The sequence below is a fragment of the Pristiophorus japonicus genome, chromosome 4, assembly GCF_044704955.1.
Source record: "Pristiophorus japonicus isolate sPriJap1 chromosome 4, sPriJap1.hap1, whole genome shotgun sequence".
Lineage (NCBI taxonomy): Eukaryota > Metazoa > Chordata > Chondrichthyes > Pristiophoridae > Pristiophorus > Pristiophorus japonicus.
Window position 1 is genome coordinate 248,282,251 of NC_091980.1, and position 15,225 is coordinate 248,297,475.

General features: G+C 43.4%; 1 protein-coding gene across 1 annotated transcript; it reads left to right on the forward strand.

Moving 5' to 3' along the window:
• The first annotated feature begins 1,477 nt into the window (after nt 1–1,477).
• On the forward strand, nt 1,478–14,489 carry LOC139262334 (transmembrane protein 179-like). Its single transcript, XM_070877515.1, has 4 exons — nt 1,478–1,805; nt 7,847–7,984; nt 8,266–8,344; nt 13,849–14,489. The coding sequence occupies exons 1-4, from the start codon at nt 1,504–1,506 to the stop codon at nt 14,026–14,028; spliced, it is 699 nt and encodes a 232-aa protein (XP_070733616.1). The 5' UTR covers nt 1,478–1,503; the 3' UTR covers nt 14,029–14,489.
• The last annotated feature ends 736 nt before the right edge of the window (nt 14,490–15,225 follow it).

Genomic DNA, 15,225 nt, shown 5'->3' on the forward strand with positions numbered 1-15,225 from the left:
CCGATCACAAGCCGCTTATATCGTTGTTCTCGGAACATAAAGGTATCAATACCAACGTGTCGTCTCACATTCAGAGGTGGGTGCTGACATTATCTGCCTATGATTATGTCATTCGCCACTGTATAAAGATATCAGCCAAAGACTTCTCTATCTCTTCATGTGCATGTGTGTGTGTTTTTTAAATAAACTGTTCCAATTGTTTTGGAAGAATTGTCTCACTGTCAAATTTAATGCCAGAGATTTAGAAATCTTACAGTCAGTGGGTTATTCGAGCCCTAACTAATTCTGATTGTTAATTTTAGCCTATGCCCATTATTCTGCTGGCATGTCATTTTACAACCTTTTTAATGAAATAGGAGAATGTGCTGGGTGCCCCACATGATCTCCAGTGGTCAATAAAGAATAATTATTCATTTGTTTACAGGAGACAGGTCTGTTTATTGGGACTGCCTTTTTACCATCACAACACAAGTATTCAGACCCATAGTGCAAAACTATCTTTAATCTTTTAATTCACTTGAGGCTGCTTTCCTTACTATACCTTCAAGCCTAATATCAGGCTTGTATTAGTTACACAATTTGGGAAGAAGTGGGTGGTTGGTGGGAGCAATCGTTTCCATCATGGTAACGGGGGTCTAGTTAGTGGACTCCTTAAAGTGTCTTTTTTTCCAAATGAGGGCTAGACTTTCAAGTTCAGTGAGGGTAGTATCCCACCACTTTTAAGTGTAATGATTTGCTTGGTACTCCTCTTGGGGAAAATAGGGGTTAGCACAATTTTGAGAATATGGCACACCACTGTTTCCTTTTATTGCCCCATAATTATATCTGGTCCAATGAGCATTCTGGGTTTGATAGTGGGCTGGTATAGTTCATAATATAAAATCAGAAGTGTAAATATTAGGGAGTGTGTGGGGAATGAGAGAGACACCTCCCACATTTTATGGCATGGGTTTTTTTTTGAGTCATGGAGTTAAATCATCTTCATTACCCGACACTCCAAATCACAGAACTGGCCCTAATGTCCCTCTCAACCTTTTACATGTGGTTGCTCCTCTGTATAGAACGAATACAACAAAAACACAATTACCATCTAAAATATTGCAGCTACATTGACCCGGCTTAATGGACAACAACAACAACAAATAGCTGCTGCACCCATGCCCCACAGTCTATTTGTAAACTCATACAAATGAAAATGATAATCTAATACTGATCCAACATGACCACAGCACAGGATGGCGGATTGGGACCAAACTGTCAATAAACTTACACATATTTTTCACATTGAAGGAAATCGCAAATTGCAATTTAATGTAGAGGCAGGAATGGAAATGAGAAGCAACTAGGTAAGTGAGGAGAGGGTGAGGTATATGTCAGCCTGGGTGGACAGGGATGGCTTCAGGTTTACAGTACAACACCCCCACACCTTTTGCGGCCAGACGTCAGCGGATCGCTCCGCGCAGCCGTGGACGAGCCGGTCCGGTTGCTGCACTAATGTGAGAAATGGGGCTAAATCATTTCTTATTCGCTCAGTGCATCCTGTACTTTCTAGCTTTTCTGTTCGGCTTCATCGCCGTGCTGCCGCTGTGGGAGAACGGCAGCGATTTCCGGGGCAAATGCCTGCTCTTCACCCGGGGGATGTGGCAGAATGAGAACATCACGGTGGAGAAGCAGCGCTTCGTGGTGGACGAGTGGGGCCCGGAATCCGCCTGTCAGTTCCCCACCTTCATCGGCCTCTTCACCGCACTCTTCTCGGCAATCCAGGCGTGGAGGCTCCTCTTCTACCTCTGCAAAGGACACGACGAGTAAGTCACTCTGGTGCATTCCCACTGAACCCCTTACACATTGAACCTTTACACTCTGTACCCATTTACCCCTCACCCACTGTACCCCTCACCCACTATACCCCTCACCCATTGTACCCTTACCCACTTACCCCTCACCCACTGTCCCCCTCACCCTCGGTACCCATTACCTACTGAACCCCATACCCACTGTACCCCTCACCCACTGAACCCCTTACCCACTGTACCCCTCACCCATTGTACCCCTTACCCACTGTAACCTCACCCACTGCACCCCTTGCCCTCTGTACCCGTACCCACTTACTCCCTGTACCTCTCAGCCACTGTACCCCTCACCCACTGAACCCCTGACGCACTGTACCCCTCACCCATTGTACCCTTTACCCACTTGCCCCTCACCCACTGAACCCCATACCCACTGTACCTCTCACCCATTGTACCCCTTACCCACTGTACCCCTCACCCACTGTACCCCTTACCCTCTGTACCCTCACCCTCTTACGCCCTGTACCCCTCACCCACTGTACCCCTTACCCACTTATGTCCTGTACCCCTCACCCACTGTAGCCCTTACCCTCTTACCCCTCACCCACTGTACCTCTCACCCACAGAACCCCTCAGCCACAGAACCCCTTACCCACAGAGCCCCTTGCCTACAGAACCCTTTACTCACAGAACCCCTTACCCACAGAGCCCCTTACCCACAGAACGCCTTACCCACAGAGCCCCTTACCCAAAGAGCCCCTTACCCACTGAACCCCTTACCCCTTACCCACAGAACCCATTGCCCACAGAACTCTTTATCCACCTCGATGCAATATCTGGCAGGTACCTGCTGGCATGTGGTAATAGAAACATAGAAAATAGGTGCAGGAGTAGGCCATTCGGCCCTTCGAGCCTGCAGCACCATTCAATAAGATTATGGCTGATCATTCACCTCAGTACCCCTTTCCTGCTTTCCATACCCCTTGATCCATTCAGCCGTAAGGGCCATATCTAACTCCCTCTTGAATATATCCAATGAACTGGCATCAACAACTCTCTGCGGCAGGGAATTTCACAGGTTAACAACTCTCTGAAGAAGTTTCTCCTCATCTCAGTCCTAAATGCCTTACCCCTTATCCTTAGACTGTGTCCCCTGGTTCTGGACTTCCCCGACATCAGGAACATTCTTCCTATATCTAACCTGTCTAGTCCCGTCAGAATTTTATATGTTTCTATGAGATCCCCGCTCATCCTTCTAAACTCCAGTGAATACAGGCCCGGTCGATTCAGTCTCTCCTCATATGTCAGTCCTGCCATCCCGGGAATCCGTCTGGTAAACTTTCGCTGCACTCCCTCAATAACAAGAACGTCCTTCCTCCGATTAGGAGACCAAAATTGAACACAGTATTCCAGGTGACGCCTCACCAAGGCCCTGTACAACTGCAATAAAACCTCCCTGCTCCTATACTCAAATCCGCTAGCTATGAAGGCCAACATACCATTTGCCTTCTTCACCGCCTGCTGTACCTGCATGCCAACTTTCAATGACTGATGTACCATGACACCCAGGTCTCGTTGCACCTCCCCTTTTCCTAATCTGCCGCCATTCAGATAATATTCTGCCTTCCTGTTTTTGCCACCAAAGTGGATAACCTCACATTTATCCACATTATACTGCATCTGCCATGCATTTGCCCACTCACCTAACCTGTCCAAATCACCCTGCAGCCTGTTAGGGTCCTCCTCACAGCTCACACCACCACCCAGTTTAATGTCATCTGCAAACTTGGAGATCGTACACTAAATTCCTTCATCTAAATCATTGATGTGTATTGTAAATAGCTGGGGTCCCAGAACTGAGCCCTGCGGCACCCCACTAGTCACTGCCTGCTATTCTGAAAAGGACCCCTTTATCCCGACTCTCTGCTACCTGTCTGCCAACTAGTTCTCTATCCACGTCAATACAGTACCCCCAATACCATGTGCTTTAATTTTACACACCAATTTCTTGTGTGGGACCTTGTCAAAAGCCTTTTGAAAGTCCAAATACACCACATCCACTGGTTCTCTCTTGTCCACTCTACTAGTTACATCCTCAAAAAATTCTAGAAGATTTGTCAAGCATGATTTCCCTTTCATAAATCCATGCAGACTTGGACCGATCCTGTCACTGCTTTCCAAATGCGCAGCTATTTTATTTTTAATAATTGATTCCAACATTTTCCCCACTACTGATGTCAGGTTAACTGGTCCATAATTACCCGTTTTCTCTCCCTCCTTTTTTAAAAAGTGGTGTCACATTAGCTACCCTCCAGTCCATAGGAACTGATCCAGAGTCGATAGACTGTTGGAAAATGATCACCAATGCATCCACTATTTCTAGGGCCACTTCCTTAAGTACTCTGGGATGCAGACTATCAGGCCCTGGGGATTTATCACCCTTCAATCCCATCAATTTCCCTAACACAATTTTCCACCTAATAAGGATTTCCTTCAGTTCCTCCTTCTCACTAGACCCTCGGTCCCCTAATATTTCCGGAAGATTATTTGTATCTTCCTTCGTGAAGACAGAACCAAAGTATTTGTTCAACTGGTCTGCCATTTCGTTGTTACCCATTATAAATTCACCTGAATCTGACTGCAAGGGACCAATGTTTGTCTTCACTAATCTTTTTCTCTTCACATATCTATAGAAGCTTTTGCAGTCAGTTTTTATGTTCCCGGCAAGCTTCTTCTCGTACTCTATTTTCCCCCTCCTAATTAAAACCTTTGTCCTCCTCTGCTGAATTCTAAATTTCTCCCAGTCCTCATGTTTGCTGCTTTTTCTGGTCAATTTATATGCCTCTTCCTTGGATTTAACACGATCCTTAATTTCCCTTGTTAGCCACGGTTGAGCCACCTTCCCCGTTTTATTTTTACTCCAGACAGGGATATACAATTGTTGAAGTTCATCCATGTGATCTTTAAATGTTTGCCATTGCCTATCCACCAACAACCCTTTAAGTATCATTCGCCAATCTATTCTAGCCAATTCACATCTCATACCATCGAAGTTACCTTTCCTTAAGTTCAGGACCCTAGTCTCTGAATTAACTGTGTCACTCTCCATCTTAATAAAGAATTCTACCATATTATGGTCACTCTTCCCCAAGGGGCCCTGCACAACAAGATTGCTAATTAGTCCTTTCTTATTACACATCACCCAGTCTAGGATAGCCAACCCTCTAGTTGGTTCCTTGACATATTGGTCTAGAAAACCATCCCTAATACACTCCAGGAAATTCTCCTTCACCATATTGCTACCAATTTGGTTAGCCCAATCTGTATGTAGATTAAAGTCACCCATGATAACTGCTGTACCTTTATTGCACGCACCCCTAATTTCTTGTTGATGCTGTCCCAAACCTCACTACTACTGTTTGGTGGTCTGTACACAACTTGCACTAGCGTTTTCTGCCCTTTGGTATTCCGCAGCTCCACCCATACAGATTCCACATCATCCAAGCTAATGTCCTTCCTTTCTATTGCGTTAATTTCCTCTTTAACCAGTAATGTTATTCAATTTCTTTTCCTTTCTGTCTATCCTTGCTGAATGTTGAATATCCCTGGATGTTGAGTTCCCAGCCTTGGTCACCCTGGAGCCATGTCTCCGTGATGCCAATTATACCATATTCGTTAATTGCTGCCTGCGCAGTTAATTTGTCCACCTCATTACGAATTCTCCTCGCATTGAGGCACAGAGCCTTCAGGCTTGTCTTTTTAACACACTTAGCCCCTTTAGAATTTTGCTGTAATGTGGCCCTTTTTGAAATTTTGCCTTGGGTTTCTCTGCCCTCCACTTTTACTTTCCTTCTTTCTATCTTTTGCTTCTGCCCCCATTCTACTTCCCTCTGTCTCCCATCCCCCTGCCATATTAGTTTAACTCCTCCCCAACAGCCATAGCAAACACTCCCCCTAGGACATTGGTTCCGGTCCTGCCCAGGTGCAGACCGTTTGGTTTGTACTGGTCCCACCTCCCCCAGAACCGGTTCCAATGTCCCAGGAATTTGAATCCCTCCCTTCTGCATCACTCCTCAAGCCACGTATTCATCTTAGTTATCCTGCGATTCCTACTCTGACTCGCACGTGGCACTGGTAGCAATCCTGAGGGTACTACCTTTGAGGTCCTACTTTTAATTTAACTCCTAGCTCCCTAACTTCAGCTTGTAGGACCTCATCCCATTTTTTATCTATAAGATTGGTGCCTATATGCACCACGACAACTGGCTGTTCAACCTCCCCTTCCAAAATGTTCTGCAGCCGGTTCGACACATCCTTGACCCTTGCACTAGCAAGGCAACATACCATCCTGGAGTCTCGATTGCAGCCACAAAAACGTCTTATCTATTCCCCTTACAATAGAATCCCCTATCAAGATAGCTCTTCCACTCTTTTTCCTGCCCTCCTGTGCAGCAGAGCCACCCACTTGGCTGCTGCTGCCCTCCCATGATGAGTCAACCCCAACAAGACCCAAAATGGTGTATCTGTTTTGGAGGGGGACCGCAGGGGATCCCTGCACTACCTTCCTTCCACTGCTCTTCCTGCTGGTTACCCATTCCCTATCTGTCTGTTTAACCTTTACCTGCGGTGTGACCAACTCACTAAACGTGCTATTCACGACATCCTCAGCATCGCGGATGCTCCAGAGTGAATCCACCCGCAGCTCCAGTGTCGCAATGCGGTCTGTCAGGAGCTGCAGCAGGACACACTTCCCGCACATGTAATCGTCAGGGACACTGGAAGCATCCCTGAGTTCCCACATAGCACAGGAGGAGCACGACACGTGTCCGAGCTCTCCAGCCATGACTTAACCCCTAGATTAACTTAATTTGGCAACAACAATGATAAAGGTTACCTACTGATAAAGGAAAAGAAAAAAACTACTCACCAATCACCAGCCAATCACTTACCCCCTTGGCTGTGATGTCACCCTTCGATTTCTTTCTACTTCTTTTCTGCCTTCTCTCCCTGCTGCAGCTGCACCAGCTGGCCTCCCGACTGTCGCGCCACTTCCTCGATGTCCCGCTGGCTGCTCCCCGCCTGTTGGGCCTTTAATAGGCCTCCTGACTGCCGCGCCACTTCCTCGATGTCCCGCTGGCTGCTCCCCGCCTGTTGGGCCTTTAATAGGTCTCCTCGACGTCCCGCTGGCTGCTCCCCGCCTGTTGGGCCTTTAATAGGCCTCCTCGACTGTCGCGCCGCTTCCTCGATGTCCCGCTGGCTGCTCCCCGCCTGTTGGGCCTTTAATAGGCCTCCCGACTGCCGCGCCACTTCCTCGATGTCCCACTGACTGCTCCCCTCCTGTTGGGCCTTTAATAGGCCTCCTCGACTGTCGCGCCGCTTCCTCGATGTCCCGCTGGCTGCTCCCCGCCTGTTGGGCCTTTAATAGGTCTCCTCGACGTCCCGCTGGCTGCTCCCCGCCTGTTGGGCCTTTAATAGGTCTCCTCGACGTCCCGCTGGCTGCTCCCCGCCTGTTGGGCCTTTAATAGGTCCCCTCGACGTCCCGCTGGCTGCTCCCCTCCTGTTGGGACTTTAATAGGCCTCCCGACTGCCGCGCCACTTCCTCAACGTCCCGCTGGCTGCTCCCCGCCTTTTGGGACTTTAATAGGCCTCCTCGACTGCTGCACCGCTTCCTCAACGTCCCGCTGGCTGCTCCCCTCCTGTTCAGGAAACAGTTGGACCTTCCTTCATTTGCAAATTTAAGCTATCCATAATGCTAAAGCAACACTTTTGTAATCTGTAATGCAGTATGTGCTAAATAACACAATGCATTTAAATATATTCCTAACTTATCAAACTCTCAATGTTAATACACTTATAAATTCTAGAGTGGCAACTCATCATCCTGCCCATGTAAAGATCTGTGTTTTATTTTGGAACCGACAGTGATCTTACTGTCATTTGTAAGTAAAGCCATCGCCAGTGCAACATTCCCAGGGGCCATGGTTAACAGAATGCTTATCTCGACTTCTCTGCTGTCTTACTGATGTGTTTGTTCCCCCCCTCATCCCTGTTTGCAGCACTTTTTTCGCGACATTCCTGAATCTGCTGGTCAGCACCTTCCTGGTTTTCCTTATCTTCGTAGCAAGCACTCTTGTCACCGTTGGCTTCAACATGTGGTGTGACGCAATCACCGAAAATGGAAGTGTCCCAAACAGGTACGGGATTTTAGGAAATTCTCTTGTTTTATAACCAACTGTTGTGTGCTTTCTAGAATCAACCAGAAGAGACAAGTGCACATAATGAAGTTAAGTGGATACATGAGTTTAATATGAATGGTTATCACTGTTTAATCATAACATCTAATACATTAAATGTTCTTGCCTACAAGAAATAAAATAAATGAAAGACATTTACATCCAAAACAGACTTTCTAACATGTAAATGTTTGCATGACTTTGATTGAGCTTTCTATAATGAAAGGTTTTTGTGTCCGCAGTTGTGAAGAGTTGCAGGATACTGATTTGGAACTGCACTTGGATAATTCTTCTTTTTACGATCAGTTTGCAATTATCCAGGTAAACCTTTGGAAAGTTTAATTGTAGACCTTAGCATCAACGGTACACAGCGCAAAGTATAAATTGTCAAAATTTGATCCCGTAAAATTTAAACTTTGACATGAGTGATTCATTGTCGACATCAACCAATTTGTTGATTTAATTTCTTATTCAGACATTTTACAAGAAATTACGGCTAAGTAAATAGTTCAAAAAAGATTGAGGTGTAAGAGTACGGGTCATTCCAGAATACAAATAGTTTAAAGATGATCAAATTAGCATCCCTGATATTCCCACCCTTGACTACCATAACAATTGCTGGAACACATTCATTTACTCCATTTTTTAAAATCAGAGGCTGAGAACATTAACAACTTGTTCTGATGACAAGCTGTGCATTTCACTATTAGGATAGCATAGAGATACCAGAACATGGTTGGCTACTATCTCTATGCACCTTTCATTAGCTAGAGCCAACAGACTGGATCTGGTGCACTGTGGACCTAGGACTAGATATAATCCATTTATTTTAATGTAGCCTAATGAAGTCTGCACCTTGTTGGGGTGTTAGTCAGGGATATGAACTTTCTACTTGACATATGTCTAAATCTTACACTTGAAATTCTATTCATGTTCCAGTGAAAGGCTACTCAGATATGATCCAAATGATAGATGTGCTAACTTCTGCTTTGCTGAATTTTTTTCAAGTTAACAGGTGAGCTGGTTAATGCCAGATCAACATTTCTAGGTGGAGAGCAAACCAGCTGCATAAAGTTATTAGCAGCTGCAATGGAGAGGCCAGCTTCCCAACTAATCATAGTGCAATTGAAGTTGCGAGTTAGGAGAACAGTAGAGTTATGGGTTCATAATCAAATTATATAGATGGTATATGGCAGGTACATGAAAACAGATTTATCAGCAGATGGCAGATATTAAACTATTGCCAAAAGCACCTCACTCTCCGTGAAGGTTATTTCAGTCTTTGATTCTCCTACTTGATTCTATGTTTTGCTGAGGAAGATTGCCAATTCACGGTTAGATAGTAAGGCAGCCCGACCACCATCTGCCTTGTAGTTCGATTGAAAGGGATTACAGCCATTTATCCATCAGCCCTGTGCTTGCTGACCTACATTGACTCGCAGCCTGGCAGTGCTTCGATTTTAAAATTCTCATCCTTGTTTTCAAATCTCTCCATAGCCTCGCCCCTCCCTGTCCCTGTAACACCCGCCAGCCCTACAGATCTCTGCGCTCCTCCATTCTGGCCTCTCGAGCATTCCCGATTTTCATCGCTCCACCATTGGCTGCCTAAGCTCTGGAATTCCCTCCCAAAACATCTACGCCTCTCTCTCCTTTAATACACTCCTTAAAATCTACTTCTTTGACCAAGTTTTTGGTTACCTTTCCTAATATCTTTTAATGTGGCTCTGTGTCAAATTTTGTTTAGTAATGTTCCTGTGAAGCACCTTGGGACATCTTAGTATGCCAAAGGCGCTACATAAATGCAAGTTGCTGTTTTGATAGTATAGATACAATCTTTTTCAATATTTGGTCTATGAAGAATGATCTGTGGATAGTCAGCCAGTGAGAGATGAAAAGTTAATCTGATGGCCACTTATGTTGGTATCATGTTAATTTTTGAAACAAATACAGAAGCAGCTGGACCCTGTCTGCTGTAAGATCTGCTAACATGGAGGATAGATCATTGAAACCCCTCTTTTGATTTGCAGCAAAGTGCAAAGTTATAATCAGGTCTAGGGAAAGTATGTGGTTCGTGTCTAACGTCATCACATCCACTCTCAAACTAAATTTGCCCCGAGGTGAACAGATTGGTGCCTTTAAGGATGCATGATCTGAAAGGCGATGAGACAGTGATACTGGCTGAGTGATTCATCAAATTCATGTGTTATATGTACTATCCTTTGTCAGTTTACATTCCTAGTACTGTAATATTCTTCTTATTCCATCCCAGCAACCAAATGTATCTCCAGGATGACTCTAGATGCAAAGCAACTAGCTGTTTTTCAATGTATAGTTTCAGATATAATATTTCATAAACTGCATGCAAATAAACACTGGTGTAGTATTATCATAGCAGCACAGTAAATTGCTGTAAATTTAGCTATCATCTCAAATTATCATCTAATCTTGCAATAATTGTTACATGTGGGTAGTCATTTTTGATACACAACAAGCAGGAACTATCCCCTTGAAGGTATACTATGCAATGGTTAGTAACAAGCCAGATGCAATTCTTAGTAATATCACTCAATATGCAATAGGCTAAAAACTGTCAAATGAACCTTCTTACTGGCACTATAGTGCTCCTTCTGTATGTTGTTCAAGGGTGTAGCAACACCAGATGCCCTTTTTTGTGTTTTGTAGTTGGAAATGATATTAGTATAAACAACTTGCATTTATATAGTGCCTTTAACGTAGTAAAATGTCCTAAGGCACTTCACAGGAGCGATATCAGACAAAATTTGACAAGCTCATAAAATGACACAGAAGGCACTATTACACAGTTCTGCATCATTAACATATAATTTATATGCTCATAACATGCACAAAAGGGCCAGAGACTTGGTACCACTTAAAATTTGGTGAATCAAAGCATTTCTGGTCGTAAAAATACAAACTGCACACATTTGCACCACAAAAAATCTGCCCCGTGTTTAGAAAAAATATCCAGTCTACAGTTAGAGTTAGTGAAGACCAGACCTGAGAATAAGTTTGTTTTGTGACTTCCTCTGTGCCTGTGGTGCACTATCCATCCTTGTCCTCACAACCTCACTGCAGCCTTTGACATGGTCAGCCACATCATCCACCTCCAATGTCTCTTTGTTGTCCAATATAGTGGGACTGCCTTCACTTCCGCTCTTACCTATTCAATTCTAACAAAAGTATCTCCAGCAATGGCTTCCCTTCCTCCCTCCACACGGTTACCTCTGGAGTCCCCCAATAATCTATCCTGGGCCCCCTCCCGTTCCTTATCTACATGCTGCCCTTTGGTGATATCATCTGAAAGCACGGGGTCAGGTTCCACATTTATGCTGATGCCATCTAGCTCTACCTCTCTACCACCTCTCTCCACCCCCTCCACCACCTCTGTATTGTCAGACTTCTTCTTCGACATTCAGTCCTGGATGAGCCACAATTAAACATTGGAAACATCGACGCAGTTGACTTTGGCCCCCCGCCATAAAATCCAGACCTTTGCCACTGATTCCATTATCAACTTTAGCATTCTATTTGGCCCTCAAGCTGAGATTCCGACCCCATATGCTCTCCATCGCAAAGACTGCCTATATCCCCCTCCATAACATTGCCTACCTTTGCACCGTCTGCTGCGGAAACCCTCATCTGTGCCATATATCACATCCAGATTCGACTATTCCAAAGCTTTCCTTGTCGGCCACCCCCTTTCATATCCCCCATAAACTTCAACTCATCCAAAACTCTTCTGCCCACAGCCTAACCTGCACAAAGTCCCACTCATGCATCACATGTATTCACTGACCAATATTTGCTCTCAATGCCTCAAATTTAAAATTCTATTCTGTAACCTTTTTTAGCCCTATAACACTCTGAAACTCTGTGTATCTCTAACTCTGATATCTTGTGCATCCTCCACTCACTTCACCCCGCTATTGGCAGTCGTGCCTTCAGTTTTCTAGGCCCCATGCCTGGGAATTCCCTCCCCAAACCTCCGTCTCTCCACCTCCCACTCCTCCTTTAAAACCCTCCTTAAAACCCAACTCTTTGACTAAGCTTTTGATCACCCATCCTAATATCTCCTTCTTTGCCTCAATGTCCATTTTTATCTGATTATGATTCTGTGAAGTGCATTGGGAGGTATTTCTACATTAAAGGCGCTGTATAAATGCAAGTTGCTAATTTCAAAAAATCTTAACACTTTATGGGGTGGAGTTGCATTTCTTTATCAAAAGTATCAAATGGATTTTTATTATTTGTATGTGTAATGTGTGACTGTTTTGTTCCCATTGTGACTCATACAATTGAACTTTATTTGTAAAGAATGCCATCTGAAAATATGATAGAAGCTGTGAGCAAAATAAGTTCTCCAATCATCAGTTGGCTTCCTTTTCAGTGGAAGAATTCATGAGCATGGCAACCATTGCATAGTTAAATGTTATAAATTACAGTTTATAACAATCCTTACAGATGAATACTAAATCAATTTGGAATCTCAGAGCAGACAAGGGTATAAAATCGGTGACGTGATAGACAGCTGGCTGGACAGAAGGACTTGGGCTAGAAAATAGTGTACCAGCCACTGACTGTTTCTTAACTGATGGCTAATATAAAATAAGCCACTATTTAAATGAATAGCCAGGTGGTTGATAACAATATCAGCTTTTACTACTAAAGTACTGTCATTTAGATTTTATGCCCGGTGGGTAATGCAGTAAAATCAAACAGATGCTTAAGGTTCAACTTTTCTTTCACAAGGAAAGACATTATTGCTGATCTGAGTCAAGGTCATACGTTGCTTTATGTCTTCATAAATTTCAAATGCTCATATAAAGTTCAAATGCTGCTTTATGTACATAAAGAGGAAATCCCCCTCTTCCACATTACCAATGATGGAAAATAAATAATGAAGGAGGTGAGATTAAAACATACATTATGTAAGTTGTGAACTATTCTGCCAATTTTTCCCAGGAACTTAAAACCTCGAGTTTTACTGAGTATTTTGAAACTTTGTACAATTCTAGAATATTTTGCAACCAGTTACTGTCGACCTGCAAGTACCGTTAAAGGACTCTATGGTCGGGAAATTTCTCAGAGCTCCTCCCGCTCTGCCAGAGTTACTCGGACATATAAGCTGAGATTCCACCACACTTCCGGTGAAGTAACACCAGAGGAGCGGGACCAGCTCCGAGGACTTTCCTGTCAGACCAAATTATTAAAGCTAAATTTACACCGTGTGGGGGTCATTTTGACTTTGGGTGATAGAGTAAAAAGGGCGATATCGGATCAGTCGCTGGCTCTGCACTGCGCCCAACTTTCAGCTATTGCCTGTTTTATACCATCGCCCATAGTCAGAATTACCTTCCATATTTCTGAACAATTTTTCCCTATAAAAATTGAAAATTCTTCAAAGGTGCACTGTCATAAATTTCTGGTAAACAAACCAAACATTGTTGCATAAGGATAGCAGTCAGATTACCTGGTGACAGAAATATATGTCTCTTATCAGGTATGTTGTTAAAAAGGCATTTCAGCACAATTTCAACAGATGTGATTTTATATGAACAAAGCTTTTGATAATCTGCAGAAATACAGCAGATTTACTCAAAATGACTGTCTCAATTAAATTAGGATAGTGTCAGTCAAATTCTCCATTGCCACCATGTTAACTAAATCCTTATTGATTTGTAGAACTTATGTTGCATTGTACTAAAGAGACATCTTGCAGATTGTATTCAAAAGTAAAAAGGATAGCATGCCCTGAAGTTAGTAATTAGCAAACCTTGTCTAACGTCTGGGAATTTCATTTGCAGTTTGGCCTATGGGCCGGATGGGTTGCTTGGATGGCAATTACCATTCTTGCGTTCCTGAAAGTGTACGACAACTATAGGCAGGAGGATCTCCTCGACAGCCTGGTCCACGAGAAGGAGTTGCTTCTAGCAAGATCATCCAGGAGAGTTTCAGACCAAGTTGAGAAGAATGCCATGATTTAAATCCAACTACAGTGCATACTGTAGAAAGAGATGGTTCCAGCCGACACAACAGAAGAAAGCAATGCTGCATGTTCTTTGTCAACGAGAAGGTACTGAAAAGTTACTGTAAAACAGGATACACACTCTCTAGCCTTATCCTCCATCTTAATGGTAGGTAGCATAATAACAACTGTATCTTTCGATAGATGCTTTCATTTTTCAGTGCCTAATAAACATACGCCTGTAAATGTAATGATTTTCTAAAATGTTACAGCACAAAAGATATTAACTGCTATATTGCCAAGTCAAAATATAATCCTCTGTTGCTAATACTTGTACATCAACACCTTATACTTGTTGATCAGAACAATTTATCCTGTTTTACAATACCAAGCTAAATAGCATGGACCAAATTTCATGTGCCAGAAATTAACTTAGAAATGTATTAAACATTGTGTGTGTCGGTGGGGGGGGGGGGCGCGGGGAGGAATTCCAGTTAGTTATATTCTACACAATTCAACATTACATTACCAATGCTACAAACTATTGTATTGAAAGTAAATGAACAAATTGATAAATTACGTCAACTCTCATAGCAGCTGGCGATGAATTCTTTTCATGCTCAACATGTCAAAGATGCTTGGAGCCAAACCCTCAGTTATACCTGAATATTCTTTCTAGCAACAGAATACAATCCCATCATACTTGAAAACCTCATCTGCAATGCTTAGAAAATGGTAATGATTGTTTCTTCGGAGCAGCTGCTATCTCGCACTACTGAATGTCCAACCTTAAATCAACAGCTCTCTGCAGATAATAAAATGAACAACACCAATTTGAAGCTTAGTAGTATAAAGTGACAGACTTTATTATGCCATATGTTGCTCATAAAAAGCATCTTTGTTATTAATGTCAATTCTTTAACCTTGATTACTGTGTCCTATGCTCAAAACTGTAAAATTAAATTCATTCATATGCTTGTTTACATCTGTGCTGTTGTTTTTTCCCCTTGTGGGAACAAATGCACACTATTATTTCTGGCGCTACTTAATAAAAACTATTTCTCTAACAGTAGCAGTCAGGATATAGCTGGCCACACTCCCTTTATGTTTCCCTTGTGCCTACAAAGTATGAGAGAAATGACACATGCGCCATATGGGAACCACAAGGGTAAACTTGCGAACTATGATTGTCTGGCAGTTACGTGATATGTCAATA

What these genes read in the sequence shown, in the direction of transcription:
- LOC139262334 (XM_070877515.1), top strand. Translation starts at nt 1,504, where the DNA reads ATGGGGCTAAATCATTTCTTATTCGCTCAGTGCATCCTGTACTTTCTA. An exon ending in CTCTGCAAAGGACACGACGA is followed by an intron (nt 1,806 to 7,846) that starts GTAAGTCACTCT and finishes CCCTGTTTGCAG; the next exon opens with CACTTTTTTCGCGACATTCC. An exon ending in ATCAGTTTGCAATTATCCAG is followed by an intron (nt 8,345 to 13,848) that starts GTAAACCTTTGG and finishes TTTCATTTGCAG; the next exon opens with TTTGGCCTATGGGCCGGATG.